The sequence below is a fragment of the Xenopus laevis genome, chromosome 3S (assembly GCF_017654675.1).
Source record: "Xenopus laevis strain J_2021 chromosome 3S, Xenopus_laevis_v10.1, whole genome shotgun sequence".
NCBI classification, from domain to species: domain Eukaryota; kingdom Metazoa; phylum Chordata; class Amphibia; order Anura; family Pipidae; genus Xenopus; species Xenopus laevis.
The window spans coordinates 74,585,878-74,607,753 of record NC_054376.1 but is presented as its reverse complement, the minus strand read 5'-3'; the positions used below and the strand labels follow the sequence as shown (position 1 = coordinate 74,607,753).

Genomic DNA, 21,876 nt, shown 5'->3' with positions numbered 1-21,876 from the left:
TGCCCCAATGACTACACAACAGCTTGTTTATATTAATTATGGTTGTTTTTTCTGAAGCAAACACAACAGTTGTGCCAGTGCAGGGCAACATTATATTGGCATTCCTTTAAAACACTTTCATTTTTTGGTGTTACCGTTTAACAAAGAGTCTAAAATACTATAAATTGTGATTTGGGTTTCTTAAAAAGCCCAACACATTCACAGGTAGCAGTGAAAAGCTGTCCTTCCAAAGATGCCCCTTGAAATCCCCCATATTATTTTTAAAAGTTTAATTTTATATTCCCTCAAACCATGGATCTCCAGCTCTGCAAATATCAGAAGTTTACTCGCTGACCTAGCAAAAATGAATACTATAAGGTAATCAACAACAAAGCTGTAAAAAGGAAATGAAAATGTTCATATTAAGGAATGGTGTTGCTCAGAGGGTGCATATGTAACATTTGCCAGGTCATGTGCTGAATGCAAATTGACTGCCAAAAGTTAGGCACCTAAGATACCCCCCCCAAGTGATTTTAACTTTTTCTTCTCCTTTAAAGTGGACCTGTCACCCAGACATAAAAATATGTATAATAAAAGTAATTTTCAAATTAAACCTGAAATCCAAATTTTTTTTATATTAAGGCATTCATAGCTGTTGTAAACTCATTTAAAAATCTCAGCTGTCAATCAAATATTGCTTGCCCCTCCTCTATGCCTTAGGCATAGAGGCGGGGCAGGAAATTACTTTCACTTTCCATTCAGCACTTACTAGATGTCACTGCTCTCCCCACATTCCCCCTTCGCTTTACCATTTAATTGTGTAACCAGTACATGGGGATGGACATCAGATCCCCCATTCTGGTGCACAAACAAGATTCTGAGCTAATGCAAGGTTTGCCTTAATACCAGTGTTCACAAAATGGCGCCTGCCTGCCTGCTATAATTAGGAGTTCCAAGACCGAACAAAACAAAATAATTTATATAGTGTTATTAAAGTTTATTTTGCTTAACTAATGGCCTAAAATAGTATTTAGAATATTTTTTATTTAAGAGCATCACTGCATGCTTGATCACTTTCATTTGCAAAACTACACCCCAACCACCCAGGACTTTAGAAATGAACACCTGCATTTGTCCCATCAGTTGACTCTATACATATGTAGAATGTAGTTAATTCACTGTTGGTGCAGCTTTCTGTTTGGCTAGCTAGGTCCTTGAAGTACAGTAGAGTTTAACGGAGCCATGTACGCACTTAAATGCAGTGGGGGAGCTTAACCCATTTATTCAACCACCAAAGTATCAAGTTTCGGGGGGGGGGGTTACAACCCTCTTCATCAGAAACATGACAATGAACCCTGAAAACTATGGGTTGTACATCCCCTTTGTCAGGTTTTGTTGTTATGTTCCTGACAATGAGAGGGTTGTACCAACCAAAACATTGATACTTTGGTGGTTGATTAAATGGGATAAGCTCCGACTGCTTATAAATGCATGTGCGTGGCTCCGTTAAAAAAACACTGCTCTCTGTATATGTGCCTGGCACAGTAGCCCCACACTACTATGAGGTTTACTCTATTACATTCATACAGTGCCCAGGCCCAGAGCAAGGCTTAGCACTGACATTTTGGCCTGAATGAAACTTCAGTTTACTGGCCTTTCATAGATTTATTTGGCATTACATTTTCTGTACTAAATTTCTATTTAAATCACTAATCATTTTTCAGTATACTTACAACATATATGTTGCCTGTGGTCCCATCTTTATCCACCACAAATCACGCTTCTCCTAAACCTCCAATTCTCACTCTCTGTCCCAGTGTGAATAGAAACCAACCTCACATGGAATGAAAATTCCATCATAAAATTCATCAGACTATTCAAAATAATCTTAACTGTTTTAATGTGACAAATGGCCTTTCTTACGCAGGAAGGAATACACGAACCTGCAGAATCTCACAAGTTATTAAAGAAAAAACTAATTAATATAACACACTTGCACCACAAAGCCCCTTCTTACCAAAGGAAAACACATGTTTCAGCAAACGGAATGAAATTCTGCCAGTTCTAGTTACCTCAGACACAAACAAAGAATACAGGTGAATGCTTTGTTAGGCAGCAAGATTGTATTTCATAGCAGGAATCTAGGTACAATTCAGATACCATGTAATTTACTGATGAATGACTTCCCTGGGAATGGTATAGTTCCTGATGGCTGTTATTTGAACCTAATTTTTTTTGTGAAATTACCCAACAAACTTTTACAAATACTTCCTGCAATTGCAACCGCTCTTCTATGTAATGCTGTGTTACGTGGTATGTACTGGAATCCAAGTGTAGCGGCACCTGTTTAAAAACAAACATTTCATTGGTTTCTATGAGTTACTGCACCAGTATTGCATATGGGAGCACATCTTCAAAATTAAAACAGAAGAAACCTTTATATGTGCATTTGTTAATGTTCTTTGCTCAATACCTGCTTTGTCAGTCAGCTGCAAGAAGTATATTGTTCTCCATCAACTATTAGAACAAAGCACTTCAAAACTTTCTGGTATAATTAGCCAGCCAAGCCAGGTCCCACCAATGGTCTTTTTTATTTTTTATTTTTTTTACAAAGGACAGAAAAGAAAAAAATTCTCTATCAGCCACATGTAGAAGTTACACATAATACATACAATATGTTTATATTTCCAGTAAAAATGATGGTAACTGCAGTAGCTCATACCAATGAGACATTAATACTCATTGTCGCAGATGAAGTTGTCATGTGTTACCTTTTAATGAGAATCAAATCCATAATTTTTGGATTTGCTAAATACTGTATCCTCCACAAAAGGTTATTCCAATCACCAACTGAACCGTGCTTTTTCATTGACAGATTTGAGAAAAATATAAAAATGTAAGCAGCTAAAAACAAAGAAAATATTGCATTCAATTCCACAAATTTTAACTAATCCTGATCAAAACAAAGCACCTGTTTTGCAGCAAAACTAATATCATCGGCCTCTCAGTACACACAGGGGAAATTTCACATTGGAAGTGTAAAAAGTTTGTATCCAAAATCCACCCAATGTGCACGAATAGGCTGATGCCAAGTACAAAACAGGGTGGACGGGAGCAGATCAGCCTTTTCTCTGCTGGTGTATCCACAACCTTCATTTTGAATGTGATTGTATATAGCTATTCTATTTATATTTTTAAGCACATTCGTTCTATAGTTTAAATAAATATATTTAACCCCAAGAAAGACTTTCCGGTGTTAGGCAAAAAGTATTACTAGCCATATGAAAGAAATACATGGATCCACAAAATAAAACCTTTATTAAATTGCAAAAAGGAAGAAATACGCCCTCACAACACATTTGTAAGAATTACGTTAATTTTATTTACACAAAATTTAACAAATCACTAACATTTATAACCTTGATCAGGCAGATTTCTTTTTAAAATACATTTCCAATATATTTCATTTTTTTGTCCCTCATCAAAAAATTGGTCCATTATTTTCAGAGTCTTTAAGAAACATTAACTGAAAAGTCAGTAGGGTCTTATCCAGCACACCTCACCAATATTCTCTTCTTATTCCTTCTCGGCTATATGTGCAAAAAGTTCCTTTTGTGCGCACATTTTAAACTATCGTGCGTAGTTTTTAAAAATGGTGTGCTCAGGTTGGAATTAATACACAATTGTTTTTTCACACACAATTATTTGTACACACCACAATTTGTTGTGTGCGCTGGCCTCAACTTGTGTGTGCGCACAGGGTACACAATGCACCTCACTTCTTTACATCTCCCATTTTTTCTGTAAATTATAAACCTACAACACTTGTAAGTCTGGGGCTTTATGCCGTGTACTTTCTGTGCATTTTCTCATCCAAAATGTATTCCGGAATACTGGTTCTTGCTGCAGCATAAAAAAGTCCCATGCTTTACACATCCACCATGTTTGTCACATATATAATGCTATTGCAATAAAACAGGTAGCAGAGTTTTGGTATTTTTATTAAAAAGTCTGGTGTTTCAAAACTTCAGGAGTGGAGAATCAAATACTATATTTTCTTTGTTCAGTCCAGGACTCAGCTGGATAAGAGGAGAACTCAAATCTATCAGCTAAAAAGAAGAAAACAAATCCAATTATATGACAAACATACAGGAAAACAAATTCTTGACATAACTACAAGTTTTAGTAAGAAACTGATAAATACAAATACCAACCTGAACAGTTTAAGGAACATCCGTCCAACATGGATGGTTAGTAAACCAATAACTAACAGCTAAGTACAGGTACTGCAGTGTCAGTGAATATAGTTGAGGCATTGTACAAGTATAATACATTTTGGATCATTACCCTGGACAATCACCTTAGCAACAAGAAGCTATATTGAATATTTTCCCAGTGGATTAATTCATGTTATTTTATATAATGCAGCTCTTCTTTTAATATCTTTTCAGTGAATTTTCAGTTATTTCTATTATAGCCTCCTATTGTAGGAGGGGAGTATTGAGGACAGAAGTCAGATAATTTGCATTGTGTATTCCCATTTAACTCCTATCCTGAGGTGTGAATAATTCATTCAGATGACAGTATTAAAATAACGGACACGTGACCACAAAAGCAGCTGAAAGAAAGCTTTTAAAAGTCAAATAGGTCTCTCTGTATAATAACTCAAGAACAACCATAGAGCTGGGTTATTTTGTCAACAAATCAGATAAATAATTCACTGGCAATTGCTTATGTCCAACGACAAATACAAAATGTTGTAAAGAAAATTAGAAAGCACAATTACAATCCTTTTACACAAAATCATCTCAGTGGACTGAGGCCTGGAGTTGTATTCTGGGCAATAGGACAGTGGGTCAAATACAGCAGGGAACTAGGATGTTAACTATGAAGCAAATTAGTTATGTTAACCAAAGGCTTATGGTCTGCAACCTTGTCACCATCCTAAACAAATACATGACAACTATAAACACACTGTACATGGCTTCATTTTGTGAAGTACCCCCATATACATTCTTAGGGTTATCTCACTGCCCCCCCCCCATAAATGCTGTGTATATTATACATATGCTGCAAGACCATTATACAGCCAACATAGTAATCAACAAGTCCACCTTTGCTTGAAATGTTCCAATGGTGCAATTCTGTACTCAGGGCTACACACTGAAGGTTAATACAGAATACATGGAAAAGATGGACATATCCCCAGCTCAGACTGTTGCACTGTTAGCTCGTGGGTACATGGGAAGGATCTGCACAATGCCACCTGCTTACTATACTATCCTAATAAAAGGACTAATTTCACATATGATGCAATATGGTTTAAAACTGAATATACTCACCTGACCAACATTAGCTGGTTTTAATGGAACGATTATTTTGTTCCATTCGGGCGTGTTTGAAAGGTCAATAAGAGGATAACTATCACTTCCAGCTGACGAGTGTTTCCTCAGTTTAGCATCGCTTTCATGGTTTAGCTCTTCAATATCAACCAGTAAAACCTAGTTAAGGGGGGAATTAAACACAGCACAAACTGAGCCTCCTCACAACTACATGGCACTTCCACATATAGCAACATTTCATGATAATTTTAAAAAAATTATATATATCCACACATTGCTAGACTCCACACTGCACTGACATTTTATTCTTTTATTCTCTTTGGATTTTTTTTCCCCTGGTGCTAAAGTCAAAGATAGACAAAAATGTCTCAGCACTTTAAGTACTGTATAGAGCCCGAAATCTGGCTTGAAGCAGGCCATAAGTAATGAATTACTGTTACCACTGCTGCGCTAATGAACCACACTAACAACTCTAGCACTCTAGTCTTTAGCACATAAACCAGGGACAAATCCCTTTAAACAAGAGTCTTGAGTTACCAAAAATAAATAGTTTCTCATATTTAAGCAAATGCTTAATGCTAAAAAGATGTATGTGGAAACTCCTTTGACACCAGTGACACCCAAATATTGTCTGAATTCGGAGTTTCATGAAAGACAGTGGTTAGAATTGTTACAATAGTTGCTAATATATCAAAGATACAGCTGAGAAAAATTTATTAACTACTGTAGAAAATTATAACAGTTTAGAACCTGCACGTGGATTACGGAGCTGCCAGACTGAAATCTCAGAGACAGGAACATTAGGAGAAATAAACCCTCCAATAAGAAAAGCCCCTACCTACTACCCTAAGTAGTCCCTCTCCCTGCTTCCCCCCTGAAGGTGCCCCTAAGAGTTTGCTCACATATTGGTGCAGAGTAAGCGCAGCAGAACTCATGGGTGCCATCTTCCGGTCTTCTTTGGGTCCTCTTCCTTCCCTTCGGCAATTTCCAGGACTTTTGGTGCAAGTGCAGTTGCTACAAACCAAAAGACTGCTCCAACTGCACATGCACCAATACGGCGCTCACTTACAGAAGAAGACCAGTGATCTGGAAGGTGGCACCCATAAGCTCCACTGCTCTTATTTTAGCTCTTATGCCCGGCCGAACCAAATCCGGATCCTAATTTGCATATGCAAATTAGGATTCAGACGAATCTTTCGCAAAGTATTAGGGGGTTCTGCCCAATACAAAATAGTGGATCCGGCGCATCCCTACTGTTTTTCTAATATTGGAAGTGTAAAGTTTCATTTTCTACATTCTAAAGCAGCTCGGGGGGGAGGGGGTTGTTCAGCAGGGATTGAATAAAAAATTGGGAAAAGTCTTTATTTCTGGTTAACTATATGAAACCAACTTAACTGAAAAAAGGTGTTTGAAGGTCAACAACTCCTTTAAAGGCAGCTGGTAGAATTGATACAATATTTGCTAATATTCCACATTAAACAACAAAACGAAACAAAAAAATAACTGAACTGAAAGTATTTGAAAGTTTAACAACAATAAGTACAAAAATATGTTACTGGGTCTTTAAGACTGTGTATGAAACTGCAATTCTGTAGTCCCCAATTGTAAAAATGTTTACCTCTTTGTTTGAAGATTTAGGAGTTTCTTTTCCATTTACAGGCATATTTTTGCTTTCAGGAGAGAACTTCAAAGAACAAGGAATCACATCTGCTGAAGCAAAATCTTCAGTGGGAGAGCCTGGACTAGAAGCCGTTTTTGTGCCTTCTTTTTGCCTAGGAGCAGAAGTTAAGAAAAGCTAATACTGGAAATTCAATGGAATTCAATCTTAATTCTAATAGGTCCAGTGTTTGCCTTGATGGAACTTGTTTTAAGCAACAGTATTCTACCCAGGTCACAGCAAGCTTAAAGGAACAGTAACCCTCAAAAACTAAAACATTTTCAAGGAATGACAGTATAAAGTACTGCTGCCCTGCACTGGTGCAACTGGTGTTTGCCCAGGAGGCAAGTCTTTATATTGTCATTCCTTGAAAACACTTAATTTTTGGTGTTACTGTTCCTTTAATATATTAAGGCTTAAATTATTATATGGGTATTCCTATTGTATGGAAGAGACTGCTTAGTTTTACTGCTGTTCTTTTATTTTAAAGACATAGCAAGATACTAGTTGATGGATTATTTTAGGGGAAGTGCACATCTAATATATGTACTTTTAATCAGTGGTGTAACTGATTTTACAGGGCACAACAGCAAATAATTTTTCAGGCCCCCAAAAGTCGAGAAGGGCCTGCTTCCTCTATAGTTATGCCCCTGCTTAATGTAGTAAAGTAAAAATACAAATACAGTAGTGTTTTTTTCTTTAAAAAAGTGCACATACATATATTTAGCCGATAATGACAGGTTTCTGATGACGTTAGATGTACATAAAACCTACATTAAGTAACAGGGATGTGTTCTGGACTACACATTCATACATCACCTTACCCATTCACAAGAGGTTTCTTATTGGGCTTTGCTGAAGCCTGCAGAGCTTGCACTGTCCGTTGAGATGAAATGGATCTTGGGATTGTCCTTGGTGTCATCAGAGCAGAAGATGTCCTCCGACTCAGTGGAGTAGGCAAAGAAGATATTTGCTTTGTACTGGGTGAAGCGGAAACAGATCTTGCAACAGAGGAATTGCTAGTTGCAGTGCCTTGTGTTGATCTCAGTGGAGTGCTTTCAGCTATACCACTGGAGAGGGGGGGGACAATAATAATTATATATAAACACACTTTTTTGAAAAACTAAAATGTTTGCGATATGTAAGAATAATCACCAAAAGAGAGAGTTAACGGTGTTCTGGTCCTTTGATCTCCAAATAATTATCACCCAACTTTCTGGTGTAGTACAAATAGATGGTTTCAGTTATACAAACTTCTACCTCCATACTATATTAAGACTAATGTCAAATGAAGCCAGCTGATAACACATATAGTAGAATCCCCATTTTATGTTTATCAGGGGACAAAAAAAAAGCGCAAAGCCCAGGAAAAATGTAAAATCAGAGAAATGTATTATGCATTAAATAGGGAAGACCAAAAAATACAGTGTAAAATGAGGGGAAACTTAAAATCAGGGAATGTAAAATTAAGGTTTCACTGTATTCAACCCACTACGGCCCCATTTGTTCAGTCACAGAGAGTCAATGGAATTTCCTGTTATTGACTGAACTCATGAGTTGTTAGTGGGCAAATCTGTAATTCTGTGCCAGCAAAGAAAATTCCGTAAAGCAAACATTAAAGGGGTTGTTCAGCTTGCAACACTTTTTTCAGTTCAGTTGGTTTCAGTTTGTTCACCAGCAATACATTTTCCATTTACTTTCTATTTTCTGTGCGACCGTTTTTTCTAATATTGAAGTGTAAGTTTAATTTTTCACCTTTCAGAAGCGGCTCTGGGGGGGGTGGTCACCAACTCTCTAAACCGATACATTTAGTTGATACATTTCTTATCTTTGTCCCTGCTGAGCAGAATTCCTGAGTTTCATTACAAGCACATATTAAAATTGATACAATAGTTGCAAATGTTCCACATACACTGCTAAAAAATGTATTAACTAAATGTATCAACTAAATGTAGCAAATTGTAAGTTTAGAATCTACACCTGGATCACTGAGCTGCCAGACTGAAACACCAGAGACAGGAACATTACAGTGATACTGACACTAAAAACTTCTTTTTAAAATATGAAAGTTAAGTAAAATTTACCAATATGTCATGTAATGTAAAATCATTGTGCAAACACTTTATGGCAAAGTTATAAGTAGCTTTCAAAGACAATATTATGATAGATGTAAAAAAAAAAAAAATTTTAAATTACTGGTGTCAGTATCTCTTTAAACTTTAAACTTAGATTTTGGAAGACCGGTAAAAAATAAAAAATGGAAAGTAATCGAAAAAGTCTTTCTGGTGAAATATCAGAAAACAACTCAACTCAAAGAGTAGAAAGTGAACAACCACTTTAAATAGACAAGGCAGCATTTTTTTTTTTTTTAAAAGGTGCGACAATATTCTATTAAACATGGCAGGGGGCTTGTAAAATACCGGATGGCTGGCTCAGTCTCAGTGTTATTTGTTGGCCTAGGTAGCCCTGTAACTAACTATTAGATGATTTGCATGTATAACCATATTTTTTTTTTTTATATAAACCTGTATCCTTATTATACAAATGAGGGTCTTGAGCAAGTGTCAAGAACAAAAGGTCTAAAAATGATTTTTCCACACAAACAAAATGTACATTACAGGGGAAAAGGGAACAAGGATATCACTTAGTTACTGGTTCCTATAAATGACTGGATCTGTTGCAAGATTTGCACCTTTTATTGCATAACTCCCTAAGTACTATTCACACAAACATCAGTTGGTTGTTATGAGGTTGCTGCACTTGGGCAGGCAAACTTTGGTGATGTGCTAAAAGGCAGAGAATATAAAAAGAAAGAAAGAAATGCAGAATAGAAGTTGTGCATGTTCACCTTCCAAGATCACCACAGGACATTAAGCGAGTTGGCTGCAATGTCTTTAGCACAGACCGATCAGGCGATACTCCTACAGGAAGAGATTAATGAAGGTTAAAGAAATGGCTTACAAAAGATCCAGCTTTCTAACATAAAACCTTTGTTACATTTGCATACTCACAAATTCCACATTAACCCACATGAATTTAGGTCTTTTATGTAAGGCCAATGGAGTGCACTTGAGAGTTTTGAAGCTCTGATTGGAGAATTTTGCATTAGAAGACCTTATTGCCATTTAAGGGCTAAACTATATGGGAGATTTTGATCTGATTGTGGTTCAAACTTTATCTGATCTTAATATGCAAGAGCAATAGATTTTGTTGGATCCTACAATATCTGATCCCCGTATCTATAATGTAAAAATCGGATCAGACTGTGGTTGGATTGTGAAGATTATAAAGTGTTAAAAATTCTGTACCATTTCTTAAATCAGAAAAAGTTTATCTTCATTATCCACCTCTAGTCATCTGTTTTTCTTCATTCTCTCCATGTATTCATGTAGGAGTTGGTGGGCTAATCTTTCTTTGGGGGGGGGGGGTCTCCCTTTCTTAGCAGAAGTATTAGAGCTAACAAATAATGGATTGCAGCAAAAATAAAATAACAAAATAATGGACTTTTGCACAATTATTGCATGTATAGAGGCAGGATTTCTGGTGATTTTAAGAGGGAGTTCCACTACATTTTTTTCTTTGGCAAATTGAGCACCCCCACAACTGTCAATCAAAATCAGACTTTCAACTCCTACAGGAGTAAAGACCAATGTAGAGAGGGAGATGAATTTCATTATTTTAGAAAGAGCTCAGAATTTTTAATTGTTTATAGTTAGAACATTTCTTATTTCAGTATGATGCTGCTTATATTAAAGACACAGTAACACCCAAAAAATTTAGATTTTCAAGTAATGAAAATATCAGGTATGGTTGCCCTGCACTGGTAAAACTGGCATGTTTGATTCAGAAACTACTATAGTTCATATAAACAAGCTGCTTGTGTAGCAATGGTGGAAAATGAAAAAGGGCTAAAATGACACAGGTTAAATAGTGGATAACACGTATGTTCTACAGAGCTTATCTACTAAGTAACCTAAGCTTTTTTTACTTTGAATAGATGCCCCCATTGCTACAAAGCAGCTTGTTTACATAAACAATAAAAAAAAAAAAAGTGTTTCTGAAGCAAACATCAGTTCAGAGAAACACAGCATTATTTTTTTTTTTTTACTTTAAAACACTTTTTTTGATGTTACTGTTCCTTTAAATGGATTGTTCACCTTCCAACACTTTTCCCAGTTCACTTGTTTTCAGATTTAGATCACCATAAATGCTTTTTTCCAACTACTTTCTATTTGTGAACATTTTTCTAATATTGAAGTTTAATTTTTCTGAATCAGCAGATACATGTCTTATCTTTGTCCCTGCTGAGCAAAATACCAGAGTTTCATTAAAGGCAGCTGTGATATTTGATACAACAGTTGCTAATATTCTACAGATGCTGCTGAGAAATGTATCAAATAATGTAGCAAATTCAGAATCTGTATCACTGAGCTTCCAGAGAGAAATATTAAACTTTAAACTTGAACTTTGGAAAAACAGTAAAAAAAAAAGATGAAAAGCAACTGAAAAAAAGTCTTTTACTGATGAACCATCTGAAAAGAAGAACTGAGAAAAAAAAAAAAATTGTTTGGAAGGTGAAAAAACACTAAGGGGCACATTTACCTAGGGTTGAATATCGAGGGTTAATTAACCGCTATTCCTACGATCGAAGGAATAATAGTTCGATCGAACGATTAAATCCTTCGAATCGTACGTTTCGAAGGATTTTAATCCATCGATCGAAGGATATTCCTTCGATCAGGAAATTGTTAGGAAGCCTAAAGGGACTTTCCTCATAGGCTAACATTGGCCTCAGTAGGTTTTAGGTGGCGAACTAGGGGGTCTAAGAATTTTTTAAAGAGACAGTACTTCGACTATCGAATGGTCAAATAGTCGACGAATTTTGGTTCAAATTGTTCGATTCGAAGGTCGAAGTAGCCATATTCGACCATTCGAAATTCAAACTTTTTTTCCTCTATTCCTTCACTCGAACTAAGTAAATGGGCCCCCAAATTTTCACAATTGTTCCCCTTTCAAACAAAAATATTACCTTGCACTTTTGATTGAATAAATCCATACCTGTAGCCCTCTGAGGCAGCTTGAGACGGCTTGTTGGTGTAGGCATTAATTTTGATTGTGGCTTGGAACAGGATGAGCCCTTAATTGCACTTTCTGGTTTATTTAACACAGGCATTCTGTTCAGATTAGGTGCAGAGGTCTGCCTCTGCATTTTGCCTGCTGGTGTCTTCGGTAGAGCAACAGACACAGATGATAATTTATTGCAATTTTCAACAGTTACTGATTTTAGTGTGCTGTTTGGTTTAAGGCGGCTCTTCGACATCTCAGGAACGTTTGTTTTGACAGTGGAGGCAGACCCGCCAGAAGGTTGAACTAATGACAACCTGGACTGATTAGGTTTCAGCCTCGAAGCATTTACCGAGACATTCAGAGAACTGTTAAGTTTGGCTGTGTATATAAAAAATAAAATATGTATGATCAGCTTAAAGAAAATCGTGCTAATTTGACGTACAACAGATTTGTAATTCTCATGTTTCCAAAATCTAAGGTAGAAGGCAAAAATAACTGGATTCACAAATGAAAGCAAGAGAAATACTTACCATTTCTAGAAGGCGGAGATGTAGACATGCTTGAATTTAAACTGGCATTCATGCTGGAAAGTGAGGAAGATGAAGAGGAGGTATTTTTTCTAAGCATTGCACCATTGGATGGAGCTTTAAACTGTGTTTTTTTCAGGCCAATCTAGGAGGGACAAAGTTATAAGAGACAGTACCACATCTAGTGCCTCATTTTAGACTAGAATATCAATATTTTACCTTGCCTGGAGCTGGAAGTGTCCTTTTGTTTTGTCCTGCAATGCTGCTGTTGAATGAAGAATCACTGATATCTGATGCAACACTGGATTTGTCAGAATAAATATCTTCTGAGGAGCCAGCACTACTGAGATGTTTCTTTCTAACCGGGCTGATCTTCCTAATAGATTTTGACTGCAACAAAAGAATTTACAGGATCATTGCCACACACACACACACATTCTATTCAGAATCTTATTATAGCGTTAAGCTGCCCCTTTTATCCTACACTGTTCCTGTGTGTCTTAGTTGAGTAAATAAAGATATACATGTTCATTCACTGTGCAACAAAAGACAGGCATTGCACTTCAACTAATTAGCCATTGCAATCAGTGTGATTAAGGCAATACACTTTCCTAGATTTGGAACAAAAATAATACCAGTGTGGTATTTGTTAAAAATGCATTTTGTTTATTAGAATTTTTTTTAAGGAAACCTCTAAAGTTGGCCAGATGCACAGATATTATCGTACAAAATATCTTGCTTACAATAATCAGAGTGTGTGGTGGGAGACAAGGCAACCGATATTGGTTGCCTTATAGATCAGACAGGGCTGAAAATTTGGATCGGGCATGTTTGATGGTGCCCAAACATTGTAACGTTCATAATCGTAATGCCGAATCGTCAGATAAAGCTAAAGAAATTTTCTTTTTACCTGCATATCTGATGATATGTCAGATAGTAGAATGGATAAAAGATCTTTCGTATGACCGATAGTCGTGAGGAAAGCGTTAAAAAAAGTTGCTTCCTGGTTACTATATTGAATATTTCTGCAAAAACACTACTAATCCCGCCCATCTTTTCCACTTCCTGCTGCCTCTTTTCCCAGATGTGCAGGAGAGCTGGTGGCACTCAGCACTGTAGGAGAGGAACCAATCAGCAGCTAGACAGACATGATAGGAAACGGACACCCGTCTTCGCTTGGCTGACTGCAGGGCTGGGATTGGCTATTCCTTTCCTATCGTGCTTCTAGAAGGAACCATTAGAACATGCCCACCCCTCACCTAAAACCTGGCAAGGACTGTAGCATCTACAGGGAGCTTCAATAAAGGGACATTTTGAAACAATCTTTAGCCCATAGTAAAAGCATCACCATATAGTATTCATTGTTGCCCACAAAATTAGGAGTTTTTCGTTTATCCTATATGTCAGGTAGAATTGCATTATGTTCCAGTGCAGAAACTAGTACAAATGTGATGAACGTCTGGGCTGATACAGGAGGTTGAGTATATAAAACACATCATTTGTACCCATTTGCTTTAGTTCTTTTAACGGTTTAGGAACAGGGGACAGCAAAAAAAAAAAAAAAACCTAGCCTATGCAAAAGTCTTCTCCCCAGGCCCTTTTTGGCAAGTGCATTGCCTGGCATTTTTACCAGCTGCCCAGCATCCCTTAAGACACTCCATGTTAGTCCAAAGGTAGTAGGATTGGGTGGCAGAGACTTAATTTTTTCTCCTGCTTGCTTAATATATTTGTCTCTAAAGAGGGGAAAAAAATAAAATCAAGAGCTGCATGCATGCTCATTTTCATGCAACATGCAAAAATCCTATAGACAGATCTTGTATTACTTTCAGGGATTTAAAATGACTATAGCTAGTAATGTTGTAGTATTTACAATAAACATCAAGCAAAATTATCAGTAAGCATCAGGAAGTTTACATCTGTCAGTTAAGCGGGTGATGCAAGTCTGATAATAAACAATGCAAAATGAACTGGTTTCTATGCCACCATGTACTGTAAATTACTTATCAGGCTGCTGCTGTGAATGATCCTCAGGCTTTGCCTTTAAAACATTTTGTGTGTGAATTCCGCTGGAATAAAATGTTTTAAAGGCAAAGCCTGAGGATGGTGTGCTTCATATCCTATTATTCAAGATAAGGAATTTGGCTGACTTGGAGGCAGCTTGGGAGTGGATGCACCCTGAAACAGTAAGTGGTGTGCTGAAGAAAACATTGTTTTTTGGGCTGTGAATGATGCTACAGGTATTGCAGTTGGTTCCCTATGCAAAGGTAAGACTGCAAGCTAGAGCATGTGTGATGAATCAGAAAAGCAGGGGATGAGTTACTAGAGCAACTTTAGAAGCACTTACGTTCACTGCTAAAGTGCCATTGTCACATTGTGGGAGTACAGAAACCCAAAACATAAGTGAAAATTGTAGCCCAGTTTTAAATCGAGATTTAGTTCTCAACTAAAGACATCCGAAGGTATGCAACAAGCATGGTATTACCTTTTCTACAGTAAGGCGATTTGCTTTTGTTGCCAAAGACGTTGCTTTGATGGGCTGCAAGCAGCTTATAGTTTTCTTAGAGTTTGCCACTGGAGCAGTACTTTTGGTTTGCACAACTTTACTCTTCTGCACTAGTGGTGAAACAGAAAGTCCCTTTATTGGTCTAGGCATTTTCACAGGGCTGGTATGGTTTGCACTATTCAAAGCAGATTTCTTTTCTCCGCCTGTGCCAGACATAACAAGTCTTTGCTGAACTGAAGGAGGAAGCTGATTAAATGGGCTATCTTGCACACAATATGTCTCTCTTTTAAGGGCAATTGGAGTTTTGCTATTGTCCATGTTTTCAAAAATATTTAACTTGTTTTTAGACTCCTGAACAAACTTTTCAACCAATTGGTTTGTGTCATTCTGAGCTGACAAGTCTTCCTTTGTGTCATCATTTGCAAAACATTCCAGCTGCAATGCCACTAAATGAGCTTCCTTGAAGATCTCAACAAATTTATCGCCACTTAAAGGACTCCAAGGAACATCTTCATTTAACAGAGAAGGACTCCCTTTGTCCGATTCTTCACTTATAGAAGCACTGACACACTTCTCTTTGTGCCTTACAGGCCCAATAAATACTTCGTCGTCACAGTCTCCATTGCCCTCTTTGGAACTAAAATGAAAAGCAGATATTTAGTACCATCATTTACCCAATCAAAGCCAAGAACTATCAACAAATCACAGATGTAACAATGGCGAAGTAAAGGCTTTGGCACAAAGATGGATAACTTAAGGCCCAAGTGTTGTGAGGCAAAACTTGCAAAGCTGCTGTCATTACTAGTCTACAAGAACAGAACTACATGCAGTCCATGCTTACTTCCCAAGTGCTGCAACTTGTCCCTTTTTCTTTTCTGACTCACTGTTGCACTGGTGCAGCCTATCAGACAATTCAGGCACTTTACAACCTTGGGTCTTACCCAACGTCTAATAATTGTTGGGTTCAGGTGCAGAACCCAATTCTATGTAACTAATAGTCAGTTGATTGGCCACTCAAAAACAAGTTAAGCACCTCCCAGTGATTATGTGATATATTTTAGACAAATAGATAAACTCCTGTTTGCTGGAAACAGCACCAGTCAGGGGTACTACAGTAGGACTACCACATCACCATCTTCTTCTTTCTGGATCTTCAGCGTGCATTTGAGTCAAAAGACAGTTCTTGCCTCTGAGTTAGGCGTTTCACTCTACTGTGCATGATAGTATGCTAGAGCAGTTTTCAGAAACTGCCCCAGATCTCAGGAAACTAAATACAATTACTTGGGGATGCCCAACATTTTTGCACCCTTCAGTGATCCTTCTCCATTGATATTTGTAAATGGAACCCCTTACTGTTCATTGGTTCTGACCTTGAGGCAATTTAGCAAATATCAGTTCCCCTAAGGCTAAGGCCACACTAGGCGATAGCGCGGCGATTTGACTCGCGGCGACTTTTCGCCGCGACTTTTAAGCCGCAATCGCTGGGGAAACTTTTGCGCTGGCGTCTATGGGGAATCGCGACAAATCGCCAGCGTAAAAACACACGCGGCGATCTTTTCTCTACTGTCGCTCGAAATTGCCTCGCTAGGCGATTTCGAGCGACAATAGAAAAAAGATCGCCGCGTGTGTTTTTACGCTGGCGATTCCCCATAGACGCCAGCGCAAAAGTTTCCCCAGCGATTGCGGGGAGTCAAATCGCCGCGCTATCGCCTAGTGTGGCCTTAGCCTAAAGATCTATCACCTGCCTTCTTGAACAATTCAGGAGCCGTAGTGCAGAGCCAGAATGATTAGCAATTACATTACTAATGACTTTAAAAACAAAGGACATTTAATATATATACTTGAAAGTTACTTAGAATGATATTTTCTTTCATTATACAACAGAATTTTGAGTGGAGAACTTGAAAGGAAGGTCCTTTTATAAATTACCTTGAAGGAGACAACGATATGTCAAAATCAAACTTCTCATCAGCCAAGAGAGTGAAATCTGTACACAGATAAAAACAGGAGGGTAAGCTTGCATTCAATTCTTTGTCTTTTTTTCTTAAATAAATGTTTTATGGGAAACCTTGAATTTCACCTGTGTTTACAGATAATGCATAAAAAGGCCAGCTTGAAACAGATCTGTATTCATTTATTCTGCTGTTTACATTACAATATTTTAAATTAGGATACAGGTAAGTTATAAAGTCTCAAAGATGCTATAAGTTTGAGGAGAAAAGCACATATAGCTGTGTGTTTTATCTTTTCTAGAGTTGTTACCCTGTTACTCATAACTATGTCACCAGGAACCAGATTTGTTTAGAAGTCACTACATCATCATCATCATAAGATGCACGGACAAAAGTCCTTGCACCTGATATAATGCTAAAAGTAAAATAAATATAGGGGTAGATCCACATTCAGCAGACCTGTGAACCAGTTTAAAGATGTTTTGATTATGAGAAGTAGCATTTTTAATTTCCAAATGAATGGGTTATATCAAAGGAACCCAAGATGTAGACATTCAGCTACTGAAACCCCCAAGGGACATTCAAAATCTGGATGGCAGCAAGGTGGACATCCTTGGACTAAGAAACATAATTTTGTTATTCAACTGGCTGAAATTTGTCAGATCAGCAATAACTGCAGTTCAATGACACTGGAAAACACTTTCATACATGTCACTGAACATGAAATAGAATGACCACACACCTTCTGGAGGACAATGACAGTGAATGGGGAAAAGAAAATCTAGTAAATCAATTTAAAATAAGCTGCCACATTTCCCTAAAACCTTCTAATGGCACTTTTTTAGCCAAGTGCAGCAAAACTATTTCTCATACAATTGTCAGAATGTAAAAATAAAGATTTTACAATTAAACAGAGTTATGCCTTACCCCCACCAGCTTGCATTGCAATAATCCTTTCCAACGTGTGTATCTTACTTTTGGTGACCTGAAAGAATACAGAGGCATAACTTCAGATTAGGTTAGATGCACATTTAATATATATATGCTATTTGGAAAGCTTGTTCCAGCATTTCCAGTACATTGTTGATTTTTGTTTAAACACACCATTCCAATACATGTAACTTGCCACTGCTGTGGACTACCACTGTAAACTTACTGCCCTCTACTCAAAACTATTCTTTAAAGGGATGGTTCACCTTTAAGGCAACTTTTATTAAGTTATAGAACGCCCAATTCTAAGCAACTTTTCAATTGGTTTTCATTATTTTTTTTTATAGTTTTACAATTGTCTTTTTCTTTTGACGCTTTGTAGCTTTCAAATGGGCATCGCTGACTCCCTTCTAAAAGACAAATCCTCTGTAAGGCAACAAATGTATTGTTATTGTTACTTTTTATTACCGATCCTTCATTCAGGCCCTCTCCTATTCATTCCAGTCTCTTATTCAATTCATGGTTGTTAGGGTAATTTGAACCCTATTTACCAGATTGCTAAAGATGCAAATTGAAGAGCTGCTGAATAAAAAGCTAAATAACTCAAAAACCTTCAATAATAAAAAAAATAAAAACAAATTGCAAATGATCTCTGAATATCACTCTGTACATCATACTAAAAGTTATCTCAAAGGTGATCAACCCCTTAAATTGTTTTATATAACAGCTGCCCAATTGGAGGGCTGTGGGTGGCATCCAGGTTTCTGTGTCCACAGCCCTGCAAAGAACCTCTCACTTCCCTCCAAACTGTTATGGCCTGAACTGCTAATACAGAGAGATTGCAGAGCACGGTTATCTGACAAGAGCAGCTTTGGGGTGATTGGGGAGAGCAGTAGGGATCCAGATTGCTGCCAAACCCTGCTCAGCTACCTTGTTTGCTGGTCAGGTAACAGTATTCTGATTCAGGACAGAACAACCCAAAAAGGGGGGAGGGGAGGAGTGTGACTCAACAATTGAAAAAATGTCAAATCAAACAAAGTAAAAGATGAAACTCTATAAAAGAACACTGGAGAAAAGGGCTTGAGTTTCAATGACTGGGTAACAAGTAGGACCATTTGCTTATGCTGGCTTCTTGTATAAGCATATTTCAAACATATAATAGGGATATGTGTAAACAAACACTAAATGTTAGGAGGCTACTGCCTAGTTTGAGCAATAGTCACCAGACAGTACTAGGGTTTGTCAAAGGAATCCTGCTTTATATGAATGAAAAGCAGATATTTTTAGCACAGCAGAGAGTAATGACAAAAGTGTGCACGCTGGGCATATTATAATGCCACAATGAGTTTTTATTGACCTTTAAAGGAGAAGGAAAGGCTTCTTCTACTTGGGGGTGCCAAATGTTAGGGACCCCCAAGTGATTGTGTTCACTTACCTGAAACCAGGGTCAGACTGGGGGGGGGGGGCCGCCCCCCTTTCTGCGGTGCCGCACCGCACTCTCCCTTGCTGCTGCGCAGACGGTGCACAGTGTGACGGCTGACTGCTAATGGCCCACTGCCGGCTAGGAGGTGGAGCCAACGTGACGTAATCCTCATCACTTCCTCCAGGAAACAACTGTTTTTTCTTTTTAATAACTTTCGATTGGGGGTCTGGCCCGGCGGGGGCACATGAGGATCGAGCCCACCGGGTTTTTTCCTGGTGTCCCGCCGGGCCAGTCCGACCCTGCCTGAAACCCCTGGCCGGTGCTCCTATCGGCAGAAAACAGCACCAGCCCGGGATTATTCCAGCGAGCACCGCTAAGTGATACTCTTCTGGCTTCGTCTTTCTTCAAATGTCCTGGGGCAGACGCATGCGCAGTAGAACGAAATAGCCGACTTTTTAGTTAAAGTTCGCTATACTATGCATGCGCAGCCGCGAGAAGAATGGAGAAGCCGGAAGAGAAGCGATCTGTGGAAGAACCCCCGGGCCAGTGCAATTTTTGCTGATCGGAGCACCGGCCCGGGGTTTCAGGTAAGTAAATACAATCACTTGGGGTTGCCTAACGTTTGGCACCCCAAGTGGAAGAAGACTTTCCTTCTCCTTTAAATGTTCTTACATTTTCAGATACAAGTCCCCCCACCCCACTTATCTACTCAACTATTACAAGCAGTTAGGACAAGTAAACCTTAATTTATTGGGACATTGACAATATTTAGGCAACCCTCAATTTTCATTCTCATAAAAATGGCATCTGGCTAAGGTAATCCCAAAACCAGCAGTGAGCCGCCATCTTTTATTACAGGGTAAGGCCATTCCCCAGGCCTGGGAGGGTTTTCTTCAGTTAAAGTTATAAAGTCATTAGGCTGCATTACTACTCCACCATCACAATGAGAGAATTAGATCTTATTAAGTCGCTGAGAAACACGGAGAATGTGTCCTCCCTTGCCCTGGGACTATACCCCTATACAAAACAACCTATTTTTAGGGTCACTTGATAACTGAAGGTGCCGGGGCCTGTGTCGAAGACTCAGAGTGTGTCAGAGCCCCAAACACAGCTGACCTTAGGGATGAGGAATGGAACATTCCAAGTTGTAGTTACAAGATTCATACATTCACATCAGACACGAGTCTGACAGCCCACCTTTGAAAAGTACACATCTCGAGAAAACATGTTGTCAAATGTGCAAACACTTCGAGAAACTCACGTAATTCCAGGCCACACATCCGTATTACGCTATCCCGCCACGTGCTGTGTTTATCCCTATTCCTCAATGAGACCGAGTAGGCAAAAGGTGGCGTTAGATAACGGGGGCAGCCACCGATCCACCGATCCACCGACCAATACCGAACAGGGCAAAGAAACTACCTACAGATTTCAAAATTCCAAGCAATCACAAACAATCACGTGATCGTTACTGCGCGTTCTGTTATTGGATGATTTAAAGAATTTCCCGACACCCAATGCAAGAAACGTGCGCTGATGGGATATGTAGTTCCCTGCGAAAAAATGCGCTAATTGGACCGCTGAAACGCTGTGCAGCCCGTTTATTTACTATAGTAGTGATTCCCAACCAGTGGCTCCTCAGCAACATGTAGCAGGGAAATATTGTTATGTTTCTGTTGCTCTCAGACTGTTTTTAACATTTGAATGTGGCTCCCTGGTTAAAAAAAGGTTGGGGATCATTAGTGAAGCACCTCTTGGAAGACTTTCTGCTAAACCTGTCAGCAGGGAATATTTTCTGAAGCCTTTATATGAAAGTGGAAAGTGCATTTAAATTGACTGGGGCAAATTGGTGTATGGAACTTCGGGAGTTGGTTCTGTTTTGTGTTTCAGTAAATATTTTGTGTTAGATTTGGCCAAAATTAAAAAAAATGCTATTCTAATAAATATTTATATACAGTGCAAGTAACCATTAATAGCTACACCTGGCAAGACGGGGTTATAAAGCAATGGTGCCCTAACTGTGGGACAGAGACCCCACATTGGTGTCTTAAAAAGTCTGGTAAAGGGGTTGAGTCTAACAGCCAATTAGGGTAAGATTTTGAATAATGCCTATTTGTTGCCCTAGTTAGTCCTCTGAAAACCCAAGCAGACGATAAACTAGGTTGAGATTGGGAGTAAATATTTATTGCTGTAAGGAAGGCATAAGGATCTGCAATCTTTCACTTTTAATATGTTGATACGCTATATATGTGCCAAAGGTTGGACAGATTATGGACATATAGGCAGGGGCATACTGAAGGGATAATACACTTTCCTCCTCCTGTGTACTAAACAGATCTCTTGTCATTTAGTCCTGCATATACAGTATCACCAGTGACAGGCATGGCAATGGTCTATATGGAGCAACACTTCTCGAATTTTGATGCAGAAATATGAATGGTTGTGTTTTCGCACTGGAATCCACTCAGCGTGGCTCCACACAGGCCGACACCAGAA

At 38.4% G+C, this 21,876-nt stretch overlaps 1 protein-coding gene across 3 annotated transcripts; it reads right to left on the bottom strand.

Annotated features, from left to right (window-relative positions):
- Positions 1–3,278: 3,278 nt before the first annotated feature.
- gtse1.S (G2 and S-phase expressed 1 S homeolog) lies at positions 3,279–20,824 on the bottom strand. Of its 3 annotated transcripts, none has more exons than XM_018254330.2 (12): positions 20,642–20,824; positions 17,955–18,012; positions 17,005–17,062; positions 15,055–15,712; positions 12,792–12,962; positions 12,576–12,717; positions 12,037–12,423; positions 9,827–9,899; positions 7,803–8,048; positions 6,940–7,093; positions 5,322–5,480; positions 3,338–4,088 (listed from the first exon to the last, which is right to left on the bottom strand). In XM_018254330.2, the coding sequence occupies exons 2-12, from the start codon at positions 17,968–17,970 to the stop codon at positions 3,999–4,001; spliced, it is 2,154 nt and encodes a 717-aa protein (XP_018109819.1). In that variant the 5' UTR covers positions 17,971–18,012; positions 20,642–20,824; the 3' UTR covers positions 3,338–3,998.
- Between the last annotated feature and the right edge of the window lie 1,052 nt (positions 20,825–21,876).

Excerpts from the sequence above, each read along its gene's own strand:
- gtse1.S (XM_018254328.1), bottom strand. The coding sequence starts at position 20,607 with ATGTTTTCTCGAGATGTGTACTTTTCAAAG. Across the intron at positions 12,424-12,575 it reads ATCTCCGCCTTCTAGAAATG|CCAAACTTAACAGTTCTCTG; the intron begins GTAAGTATTTCT and ends TTATATACACAG. Across the intron at positions 7,094-7,802 it reads AAGAAACCTCTTGTGAATGG|GCAAAAAGAAGGCACAAAAA; the intron begins GTAAGGTGATGT and ends TTCTGCTCCTAG.